Here is a 12,948-nt window from a genome sequence, read left to right on the forward strand (position 1 = left end):
GGGCTGGAGAGAAGGATATCCATCATGGATTCCACCCGGCAAGCCATCAGGGCTGGAGAGAAGGATATCCATCATGGATTCCACCCGGCAAGCCATCAGGGCTGGAGAGAAGGATATCCATCATGGATTCCACCCGGTAAGCCATCAGGGCTGGAGAGAAGGATATCCATCATGGATTCCACCCGGCAAGCCATCAGGGCTGGAGAGAAGGATATCCATCATGGATTCCACCCAGTAATCCATCCCAGCAGCCAGGGAGGAGAAGGCCATCCATCATGGATTCCACCCAGTAATCCATCCCAGCAGCCAGGGAGGAGAAGGCCATCCATCATGAGTTCCACCCAGTAATCCATCCCAGCAGCCAGGGAGGAGAAGGCCGTCCATCATGGGTTCCACCCAGTAATCCATCCCAGCAGCCAGGGAGGAGAAGGCCGTCCATCATGGGTTCCACCCAGTAATCCATCCCAGCAGCCAGGGAGGAGAAGGCCATCCATCACGGATTCCACCCAGTAATCCATCCCAGCAGCCAGGGAGGAGAAGGCCATCCATCATGTATTCCACCCAGTAATCCATCCCAGCAGCCAGGGAGGAGAAGGCCATCCATCACGGATTCCACCCAGTAATCCATCCCAGCAGCCAGGGAGGAGAAGGCCATCCATCATGGATTCCACCCGACAAGCTATCGTAGCAGCCAGGGAGGGAGGTTTGTTTTCACACTCTGACCCATAATGATTTATACACCAACTCCTACTGGGTCTGTGGCCATACACAACGACACGTTAAACACGGTATCCATGTGGGAGTACATATAGAACATATATGTTACTAATGTGGGTGCTCCGTCTTTCCTACAAGCAGGACGGGGTCAGAGGTTAGACACGGGTCCATGGGGTGGTGTCATGGGTGATAAGTCCAAGGCAAGACAAACATGTGAAGACTTACAGAACAGTAGTGTTGTTGGGAGTCAGGCCAAATGTTGGAACGTATACTATTTGTTACATCTCTAAAGATGTAAGACTGTTTGTTACACAAACCACGTCTACATGAAATATGAGGGGGGAAACAAAGCAAGCCATTTGTCTTCGGATTGTACCGTTTGATGTGGTCACCCAAACAAAAATGGTTACTCATTGTCTTAGGGTTTTATTTGCATAAAAAACAATGAACACCAAAGTATTTATTTGCTAAGTCATAGTAAAACAACACTGAGGTCTCAAAGTATTTCGTTTTTACAGCCCAATCTAGGATCCCATGGTTTTTGTAATATTTTATTTTGTGGTTAAACCGATGGGGGGAAAACATGGCTTACATTTCAAACATATTTTGCTCTGTTTCGTGCATCCACAGCCAAGAAAAGTTTGGACAGTGGAGACAGATTGAAAATAAGACTGAGCGTAAATGACTGTGTCTTGGTTTGGACTTAGCAGGACCTGTTTAGATTTCTCTTCATACAGGTCATGGAAGACCAAAAGACCTACTTTAGCCAAGTTACAGGAAGTAATCAGGTCTAAAATTCATATAAAGAACAGAGTAAATCCTGAAACCCAGTGGTGAGATATATTTCCAATTTAAAACGGGCCTCCCAATAAGTTTTGATGATTTAAACTGGAGACCTATAACTCTGTTACCTAGGGAATTGCAATTATAGCACTAAAGCAATATAAACAAAATGCCCTGGTGGAAATAAATTAGGTTTCCACCCTGACCACACTTGAGACTAACCCTAGAAATATGAAAACGAGTAAGAAATATTTCAGTTGCCAGTTCTGAAATATGGATACTTGTCCCTTTAATAAGAATCCGCCCCTTTTTTCCAATTTTCACCTAAAATGACACCCAAATCTAACTGCCTGTAGCTCAGGACCTGAAGCAAGGATATGCATATTCTTGATACCATTTGAAAGGAAACAATTTGAAGTTTGTGGAAATGTGAGGTGAATATAGGAGAATATAACACATTAGATCTGGTAAAAGATAATACATAGAAAAAAACATGCGTTTAAAAAAAATATTTTTTGTACCATCATCTTTGAAATGCAAGAGAAAGGCCATAATGTATTATTCCAGCCAAGGTGCAATTTAGATTTTGGCGACTAGATGGCAGCAATGTATGTGCAACGTTTTAGACTGATCCAACGAACCATTGCATCTCTGTTCAAAAGTTTGTATAAGTTTATTAATACATTTTCAAGTTCATAACTGTGCACTCTCCTCAAACAATAGCGTGGTATTATTTTACTGTAATAGCTACTGTAAATTGGACAGTGCAGTTAGATAAATTCTTGTTAAAGCTTCTACCAATATCAGATATGTCTATGTCCTGGGAAATGTTCTTGTTACTAACAACCTCATGCTAATCGCACTAGCCAACATTAGCTCAACCGTCCCGTGGGGGACCCACCGATCCTGTAGAGGTTTTAACCCCATAGCATGACATTACTGCCCCCTAGAGCCCCATACCCCCTAATTAACCCCATAGCATGACATTACTGCCCCCTAGAGCCCCATACCCCCTAATTAACCCCATAGCATGACATTACTGCCCCCTAGAGCCCCATACCTCCTAATTAACCCCATAGCATGACATTACTGCCCCCTAGAGCCCCATACCCCCTAATTAACCCCATAGCATGACATTACTGCCCACAAGAGCCCCATACCATGACATTACTGCCCTCTAGAGCCACATACCCCCTAATTAACCCCATAGCATGACATTACTGCCCCCTAGAGCCCCATACCCCTTAATTAACCCCATAGCATGACATGACTGCCCCCAAGAGCCCCATACCCCCTAATTAACCCCATAGCATGACATTACTGCCCTCTAGAGCCACATACCCCCTAATTAACACCATAGCATGACATTACTGCCCCAGTACACAGCAAGTGGCAAAAGACCACCCTTAGAACAGTGCTTTTGTTACAAGAGGGCAAGTCTTGGACTGTTACACAAGTCCTGCTAATGTGATTTGGAGGAGGAGGAGACACACAGACACACACACAGAGACTCGGGGTTACTAAGTTAGTGCTAAAGCCCACATGCAGCTGTTTCCTGCATGATGTCAGGTCAGAGTTATGTGTTTCAGGAGACGGATAAATACTGGCTCACGGCAGGTGTCTTCTCAAATGGACGCTACAGTACAGTACTGTCTGGGATCCAGAGGGGTACTCTGAAAACAAGCATATTCTGTAGCCGTTCCTCCTTGTGGCATACACAGCATTAGAGGAACATTGTTTTAATTAGGGGGTACAGGGCTCTAGGGGGCAGTAATGTCATGCTATGGGGTTAATTAGGGGGTATGGGGCTCTAGGAGGCAGTAATGTCATGTATTGGGGTTAATTAGGGGGTATGGGGCTCTAGGGGGCAGTAATGTCATGCTATGGGGTTAATTAGGGGCTATGTGGCTCTAGGGGGCAGTAATGTCATGCTATGGGGTTAATTAGGGGGTATCGGGCTCTAGAGGGCAGTAATGTCATGCTATGGGGTTAATTAGGGGGTATGGGGCTCTAGGGGGCAGTAATGTCATGCTATGGGGTTAATTAGGGGGTATGGGGCTCTAGGAGGCAGTAATGTCATGCTATGGGGTTAATTAGGGGGTATGTGGCTCTAGAGGGCAGTAATGTCATGCTATGGGGTTAATTAGGGGGTATGGGGCTCTAGGGGGCAGTAATGTCATGCTATGGGGTTAATTAGGGGGTATCTAGCTCTAGGGGGCAGTAATGTCATGCTATGGGGTTAATTAGGGGGTATGTGGCTCTAGGGGGCAGTAATGTCATGCTATGGGGTTAATTAGGGGATATGGGGCTCTAGGAGGCAGTAATGTCATGCTATGGGGTTAATTAGGGGGTATGGGGCTCTAGGGGGCAGTAATGTCATGCTATGGGGTTAATTAGGGGGTATCTAGCTCTAGGGGGCAGTAATGTCATGCTATGGGGTTAATTAGGGGGTATCTAGCTCTAGGGGGCAGTAATGTCATGCTATGGGGTTAATTAGGGGGTATCTAGCTCTAGGGGGCAGTAATGTCATGCTATGGGGTTAATTAGGGGGTATCTAGCTCTAGGGGGCAGTAATGTCATGCTATGGGGTTAATTAGGGGGTATCTAGCTCTAGGGGGCAGTAATGTCATGCTATGGGGTTAATTAGGGGCTATCTAGCTCTAGGGGGCAGTAATGTCATGCTATGGGGTTAATTAGGGGGTATCTAGCTCTAGAGGGCAGTAATGTCATGCTATGGGGTTAATTAGGGGGTATCTAGCTCTAGGGGGCAGTAATGTCATGCTATGGGGTTAATTAGGGGGTATGGGGCTCTAGAGGGCAGTAATGTCATGCTATGGGGTTAATTAGGGGGTATGTGGCTCTAGGGGGCAGTAATGTCATGCTATGGGGTTAATTAGGGGGTATCTAGCTCTAGGGGGCAGTAATGTCATGCTATGGGGTTAATTAGGGGGTATCTAGCTCTAGGGGGCAGTAATGTCATGCTATGGGGTTAATTAGGGGGTATCTAGCTCTAGGGGGCAGTAATGTCATGCTATGGGGTTAATTAGGGGGTATCTAGCTCTAGGGGGCAGTAATGTCATGCTATGGGGTTAATTAGGGGGTATCTAGCTCTAGGGGGCAGTAATGTCATGCTATGGGGTTAATTAGGGGGTATGTGGCTCTAGGGGGCAGTAATGTCATGCTATGGGGTTAATTAGGGGGTATGGGGCTCTAGGAGGCAGTAATGTCATGCTATGGGGTTAATAAGGGGGTATGTAGCTCTAGGGGGCAGTAATGTTATGCTATGGGGTTAATTAGGGGGTATGGGGCTCTAGGGGGCAGTAATGTCATGCTATGGGATTAAGTAGGGGGTATGGGGCTCTAGGGGGCAGTAATGTCATGCTATGGGGTTAATTAGGGGGTATCTAGCTCTAGGGGGCAGTAATGTCATGCTATGGGGTTAATTAGGGGGTATGGGGCTCTAGGGGGCAGTAATGTCATGCTATGGGGTTAATTAGGGGGTATCTAGCTCTAGGGGGCAGTAATGTCATGCTATGGGGTTAATTAGGGGGTATCTAGCTCTAGAGGGCAGTAATGTCATGCTATGGGGTTAATTAGGGGGTATCTAGCTCTAGGGGGCAGTAATGTCATGCTATGGGGTTAATTAGGGGGTATCTAGCTCTAGAGGGCAGTAATGTCATGCTATGGGGTTAATTAGGGGGTATCTAGCTCTAGGGGGCAGTAATGTCATGCTATGGGGTTAATTAGGGGGTATGGGGCTCTAGGGGGCAGTAATGTCATGCTATGGGGTTAATTAGGGGGTATCTAGCTCTAGGGGGCAGTAATGTCATGCTATGGGGTTAATTAGGGGGTATGGGGCTCTAGGGGGCAGTGGAAGGTGTTATATGAGTCAGTGCACAATCATTATTCATTATTTTAAAGCTTTGTCAGACTTTTCTCCAACCCATTGCTGAACAACCCTCCTCTTCTGTACTGGGGAGCGTCATTATTAAACAACCCTCCTCTTCTGTACTGGGGAGCGTCATTATTAAACAACCCTCCTCTTCTGTACTGGGGAGCGTCATTATTAAACAACCCTCCTCTTCTGTACTGGGGAGCGTCATTATTAAACAACCCTCCTCTTCTGTACTGGGGAGCGTCATTATTAAACAACCCTCCTCTTCTGTACTGGGGAGCGTCATTATTAAACAACCCTCCTCTTCTGTACTGGGGAGCGTCATTGCCCTGGACACTGTGTAGATAATCTCTGGAGTGTGTTCAGCAATGACGCTCCTTAGTACAGAATCATCAACATTTGACATTTGAGTCATTTAGCAAACAGTCTTATCCAGAGAGACTTACAGGAGTAATTAGGGTTAAGTGCCTTGCTCAAGGGCATATCTACAGATTTTTCACCTAGTCAGCTCGGGGATTCAAACCAGCAATGTTTTGGTTACTGGTCCAATGCTGTTAACTGCTAGGCGACAACATATCTCAGCATACACTGTACAGTACACAGGTGGTCTTACCGTGGAGATTTCTCGTTGAGCGTGTTGCTGCCCTGCAGGTCCGACAGCGGTGTTCGTAGACTCTTCCTGACCACACCTGAGCCGGGAGAGACAGGGAAGGAGGAGAACACAACAAGGTGAGAGGACACGCAAAGATGGACCAGGCCAAACCCAGACCAATGTTAGACCCCAGGACAGTACCACTTCTAACTCAGTGGACAGAACTGGGCTGTTTCTGGTTGTAATGATGTCATAATGACAGTTCCATGTATCCAAATGTCTGATTTAAATCGGGTTATATGGTGCCAAAAATAATGGAGGTTAACAGTGAGTTTTGTCTGCTGTTAGCGTGGTTGTGAGAATTATGGAAGTCTGGAAGATCCATTTTGGAAGCGTTACTCAGTTTAGTTTGGACTAATGATTAACAAGGGTTTTAGTTCACTGTATGGACACTGTTAAAGACAGTTATTGGAAACATGCCTTTTATAATTGGGACGGTCCAACACTAAGAACCCCAATTCTAACTCCCCAGAAACCAAATATTTATATAAACCCATGATTCATGAATCATCCTGATATTCCAAGAAACATCTCTTTTCTCGGAAGATGGTATTCTATGAAGAATTTGATGACGATATACATGAAGATCGAGAGGAGAATCTATAACTTTGTTGTCAAATATCCAAATATGCAAAATATAATTGAGCTGAATTTTTGCATTTAAAAAGAACAATGGGTGCTTCTGGATCATGTTTAAAGGAACCATTGTAGCTCTGAAGCCAAAATATACATACACTCAATTCAGAGGCACCTATTTGAGTGAGATATTGTTGGCCTCCAATTGGAGAAAAAACGGTTTTGTCAGGAAAGCATTTTTCAATAACTGTGACGGTTGTGTTTTTGGCAGCTGTGAGGTTTCCCTCAATCTGATTGGCTTATGACAGCTGGCAGAGGAGATGATGTAATCCATACACCAACATTCCATCTTCAAGTCGTGAAACCTCTGCCAATCACACACAGTGAGAGAAAACAGAGCATCTAGAAAGCATCCCATCACTGAGAAAGTGATTTGAAGTGAAGTACATTCTAGCAACTCATTTCAGACTGGTTCAAGGCTGTATGCTATATGGTTTTCAGTATCATCAGTAAGTTCTGCTATATCCGGCGCTGTTGAAGGGTAACAAGAGAAGAAAAAACAGTTGGCTACAAGCTCTTAAAAACTGTGCTTGGTGTGGACTTGACGTTGAAAAACCTTGTGTGTTTTTCTAGAACACTTGAAGATGGATATTATTGGTTTGTGTGTGAATAGGTTAGTTAGATTTACATGAGGGAGAAATGGAGGGACGGGTGGAAACCCCTCCAAACCAACCCCCATCCCTTACATGGAAACCATACCTGTCCAGATCGTCCCCTAGACCCTACCTGTGGGCACTTCAAGTAGATCTGAGATGATTGGAATATGGTAATAGGATAAGCATAAACAAACAATATGGTAATAGCACAACCATGCCCTCTGATAGGCTAGATGTTCTCTATATTTCAGTTGTGGGGGGGTGCAGACTAGTGACATGGTGGACCAGTGAGATGAGCCCTGATCTACGCCCCCCTGCCCCTGAGCAGGTACCAGGGCAGGGTAACAGGCCAGGGCCACCAGGAAAACATGGTTACAACACTGCATGTGTCTGATGGTGGTGGTGATGGTGGAGACTAGTGGTGTTACTGTGTCTTACCCCAGACCACAGCGTGGATTAAACAGGAGGTTAGAGTGCCTGTCACCATGCTAACAGGACCGTTCAGTGCTGGGTCGCCCCACAATCACAGAGTTAGTGAGAAGGTGGGGGGGGGGGGGGACTAGCATAGGCTCATACTAGGTCACATGCAAGACTGGCTGTTAAGACACATACAGGTGCATGCAGAGATTGGGAGAGGGGGAGAGGAGACCAACAAGCATCTAATTTGATGGAAGGATGAATAGAAACATTATACCTTCTAGGTTCACCTACTAAATATCTAGACCGTACAGGTAGATGGCAAATGCTGTGGAACTAAACTACTGATTTTAATGAAGAGTAAACAAGAGATCTTGGGGTTTTAAATTAGTTCCCCCTCACAAAAATGATATCTTAAGAACGCTATAATTCAACTCCATCACAATGTGTATTTACTAAAATGTCTCTGGTCTGATGCTGTTGGTCTTCTTCACCCCTACGGTTACCCCTCACAGTTGCATGAAAGTGAGGAGAGAGAGGTATTGTGGGAAATGCAGTCTTACTGTACTTCTCCTCTTTGCACCTCTGCAGGATCTCTAAACTTCTCTGATGCACAGGGTGATGCAGAAAGCTAAAACTATCCACACTGCACAAAACTGCACAGGGAGCAGCGGCATCATGCCCTTGGGAAGCAAAAAAAAAGAGAAGAAAACAAAAAGAAAGAAAAAAAGAAAGAGAAAGACAGATTAGACAGCAGGAAGAATGAAGAGCAGCAGACTAGGAGAGATACCTGCCAGACGTTGAGACAGGATATACACCACATTCAAACTGCAGTTGGGGGAGGAGGTGGGATGCGTTGTGGTTCTAGGAGGGTGAGTTTGACGGTGACAGAGTTAACCTGAAGGCTATTTCCCCTCCTTCACACGCTGTCAGCTTTAGGAGATCATGATGTCATCAGTGATCCATTTTAAAATTCAAAACTCCATGTCCCCTTTGATAGTGTTACATTTACATTTGGCGTGAGCACATCTCTGAATGAGTAATCAAGAATTTGAACATTGAGTGAGGTTTTTGACACACATTTCCACCAATTGGTATGGGGCCCCAGCAGTTGGTATTGACGCTCACACATAAGGAAATGAATCAATGTCTTTACTGCTTTGTCAGCATGGAAGTTACACTATGTCAAAGTGTATTTAAGAATCAAAAAGGCTATAGTTGGTTATCTAGGAGTGTACAGTTCATATGGCTGAATCACAATGTCAACGTGTATGTTCAGTGCAGGCAGACAAGAGGTAGCAGCACTGTAGACTAAAGGTTTGAGGGACAGAAGGCACCACTGTAGACTAAAGGTTTGAGGGACAGAAGGCACCACTGTAGACTAAAGGTTTGAGGGATAGAAGGCACCACTGTAGACTAAAGGTTTGAGGGATAGAAGGCACCACTGTAGACTAAAGGTTTGAGGGACAGAAGGCACCACTGTAGACTAAAGGTTTGAGGGATAGAAGGCACCACTGTAGACTAAAGGTTTGAGGGACAGAAGGCACCACTGTAGACTAAAGGTTTGAGGGACAGAAGGCACCACTGTAGACTAAAGGTTTGAGGGATAGAAGGCACCACTGTAGACTAAAGGTTTGAGGGATAGAAGGCACCACTGTAGACTAAAGGTTTGAGGGACAGAAGGCACCACTGTAGACTAAAGGTTTGAGGGATAGAAGGCACCACTGTAGACTAAAGGTTTGAGGGATAGAAGGCACCACTGTAGACTAAAGGACTGACGGACAGAAGGCAGTCATAAAGAGCGGAAGCTAACAGAGCTAGCTATTGAATGCAGGACAGTACTACCAGCACTAGGCACACGCACTACAATATACAAACAGAGGAGGGTATAGGACTCAGCCTGTGCCCTGGCTGCACTGCGGTCTGCACACACACACACACACACACACACACACACACACACACACACACACAAACACCTCATAATTTACAGCTACATAACTTCTGTATGCCTTATGACTGGTGTACTTGAATTAAAGGGGCATTTTAAAATGTTTCAACTTCATCATCTACAGCACCATGTGTGAAAATGATGCGTTTTTATGTTTTTGTAATAAAGAATATAGAATATATTTTTTTCTCCAATGACATCATTGGTGTGCATCATGATTTTAACCAATTATAAGTAAGCATTGCGTTCTAAGTGCTTACTAATTGTCTACTAAGGCTTGATTAAAAATAACAAACCAATTAGTAGGCAATGCCTACTCATAATTGGTTAAAATCTGATGATGCACAGCAATGATGATGTCATTGGAAACACTTATCTCCCTCAAAAAACATTTCCTTGAGAGGAGGGGAAACATGCAATTTTCACATATGTTGATGTTTGGATAGTGCTGGAGAGGATGAATATGAAGTAAAAAATATATAAAATGTCCCTTTAAAAAGTAGCCTAACGGGGGAAAAAGGACCCAGGAGGCTAACGGGGGAGAAAGGACCCAGGAGGCTAACGGGGGAGAAAGGACCCAGGAGGCTAACGGGGGAGAAAGGACCCAGGAGGCTAACGGGGGAGAAAGGACCCAGGAGGCTAACGGGGGAGAAAGGACCCAGGAGGCTAACGGGGGAGAAAAGACCCAGGAGGCTAACGGGGGAGAAAAGACCCAGGAGGCTAACGGGGGAGAAAGGACCCAGGAGGCTAACGGGGGAGAAAGGACCCAGGAGGCTAACGGGGGAAAAGGACCCAGGAGCCTAAAGAGGGAAAAGGACCCAGGAGCCTAAAGAGGGAAAAGGACCCAGGAGCCTAAAGAGGGAAAAGGACCCAGGAGCCTAAAGAGGGAAAAGGACCCAGGAGCCTAAAGAGGGAAAAGGACCCAGGAGCCTAAAGAGGGAAAAGGACCCAGGAGCCTAAAGAGGGAAAAGGACCCAGGAGCGTAAAGAGGGAAAAGGACCCAGGAGCCTAAAGAGGGAAAAGGACCCAGGAGCCTAAAGGGGGAAAAGGACCCAGGAGGCTAAAGAGGGAAAAGGACCCAGGAGCCTAAAGAGGGAAAAGGACCCAGGAGCCTAACGGGGGAAAAGGACCCAGGAGCCTAAAGAGGGAAAAGGACCCAGGAGCCTAAAGAGGGAAAAGGACCCAGGAGCCTAAAGAGGGAAAAGGACCCAGGAGCCTAAAGAGGGAAAAGGACCCAGGAGCCTAAAGAGGGAAAAGGACCCAGGAGCCTAAAGAGGGAAAAGGACTCAGTGTGCAGCACACTCACCAGTCTTCCTGTGTACGTGTCTCTTCCCAGACTCCCTGAAGGCCACCATGGCTCTGAAAAAGGCTCTGAGGACGGCCCAGCGGAAGGTGGCTGGGGGGTCGATGCCCATCAGGCCACAGATGAAGGCGTTTTTGCTGCTCTTCAGTAGGGCCACGATGTCAGGACGCATATGGTCCGTATTCTTCTCCCGGAAGTCCTGTGTGGGGATACATGAATGTGATAGAGAGACAGAGATAAAAAAAGAGTGTGCGTGAGAGTGAGAGAGAACAAGGGAGAGAGTGTACGTGTGAGAGAGAGGAGAGAGAGAGACAGATAAAAAAAAGAGAGTGCGTGAGAGCGAGAGAAAGAGAGAGGGAGAACAAGGGAGAGAGTGTATGTGGGAGAGAGAGAAGAGTATGCGTGTGAGAGAAAGAGCGAGAGAGAGAGAGAAGAGCTAAGCATTGCACTCAGTTCACCCTCAGTTTAACGTTCACATAAGCTCTGCTTAGCTTCAATACATCTTTCAGCTTTTAATTTCCTCTCTAGTGAGACTTTCATTGGAACAGGTAGGCAGCTTCTTGTATGGTATGGCAGAACTCCTGAGGTTTCCAAAACCATGTCACTAAAGAAGCCGTGTCCTAGAGGATGGCCTCAGTTTGAACTGGATTGCAACACCACTAATTAAAACCTTTCTTAATGCTCCTCTCCGCAGCGTAATTATATTGATTGATGCCTCATATATTGCCAATGTGGTTCCAACCAAGCTATGAAAAGTTACTTGGACTCCGTTCTATCCAAACACAACAATAGTAAATCCCATGGAAATGAACAGGTTGAATGAGTGCAAGAGAGAATGAAGCGTTTGTTGTTCGCAGGAGACGACATAGAAACAAGTTTAGTGAAACACGACTGCCCAGACCTGCACAATGTGGGACATATTCCTGGTTGCCAAGTCTGAGGTCTGGGTTATAGGACTCTGCAGCAGGGAACTGGGCCAAGAGAGTGATTAACAAATCATCCTGTACAGGTATGTGTAAGTCGTCACAGCCCATTACTGTGTGTGTGTGTGTGTGTGTGTGCGCCTGTCAGCTACAGCATACTGTATGACCAAATGCATGAAACATCTTGCCTGACTAGAACTACAACCCCCCCAATAAAAGAAACTACCAGTGAGATATGAGATGACCCCTATAACCTTAACACCACCGTGCTAACCTGAACCATGCTGGCTCGATGTTCTCTTTTCACATGGTCCTTTCCAGGAGTATTCCTGCCAGAGTAAACAGTAGTTTGTCCTACAGACATTTCCATTCCACTCTATGGAATGATTTAAGCTAGGACGCTATGACACACATGAAGCTCTTGTTGACTCAGACAGTCAGACACTGACCTTGACCCCATATTTGACCTTGCCGGCGTAGTGGCGGATGATGAAGGCGGGCTCCATGACTGCGGGGAACTCAATGTAGCCATTGCCCTCATGCTGCCGCTTGAACTTGTCCAGCAGAGTCTGGTTAGAGGCCTGGGGGAAGCTGGGACAAGGATGGCAGGGGGGTTGGTGTCATCACAATGCATACACGAGCAGGAACGCAGACAGAGATAGAGACACAGAGACAGACAGACAGACACAGACAGACAGACAGACAGACAGACAGACAGACAGACAGACAGACAGACAGACAGACAGACAGACAGACAGACAGACAGACAGACAGACAGAGACACAGACAGACAGAGACACAGACAGACAGAGACACAGAGACACAGAGACACAGACAGACAGAGACACAGACAGACAGAGACACAGACACAGACAGACAGAGACACAGACAGAGACAGACACACACAGAGACACAGATACACACAGACAGAGACACAGACACACACAGACAGAGACAGACACACACAGACAGAGACAGACACACACAGACAGAGACAGACACACACAGACAGAGACAGACACACACAGACAGAGACAGACACACACAGACAGAGACAGACAGAGACAGACAGAGA

The 12,948-nt window shown here is 46.1% G+C and overlaps 1 protein-coding gene across 10 annotated transcripts in view; it reads right to left on the minus strand.

The window, feature by feature from the left end:
- The window catches only part of LOC106587854 (unconventional myosin-IXAa), a 183,645-nt gene that overhangs the window by 42,871 nt on the left and 127,826 nt on the right, over positions 1 to 12,948 (minus strand). For 9 of the 10 annotated variants that reach the window (XM_082957939.1, XM_082957943.1, XM_082957945.1 and 6 more), the window contains 4 exons: positions 12,323 to 12,464; positions 10,954 to 11,149; positions 8,260 to 8,379; positions 6,009 to 6,084 (listed from right to left, as the gene is read on the minus strand). In XM_082957939.1, coding sequence (XP_082814065.1) covers positions 6,009 to 6,084; positions 8,260 to 8,379; positions 10,954 to 11,149; positions 12,323 to 12,464 — 534 coding nt within the window. The remainder of the gene's footprint in view (positions 1 to 6,008; positions 6,085 to 8,259; positions 8,380 to 10,953; positions 11,150 to 12,322; positions 12,465 to 12,948) is intronic. The other variant, XM_082957944.1, reaches the window with a different exon arrangement.

Source organism: Salmo salar, chromosome 11 (assembly GCF_965601325.2).
Source record: "Salmo salar chromosome 11, fSalSal1, whole genome shotgun sequence".
Lineage (NCBI taxonomy): Eukaryota > Metazoa > Chordata > Actinopteri > Salmoniformes > Salmonidae > Salmo > Salmo salar.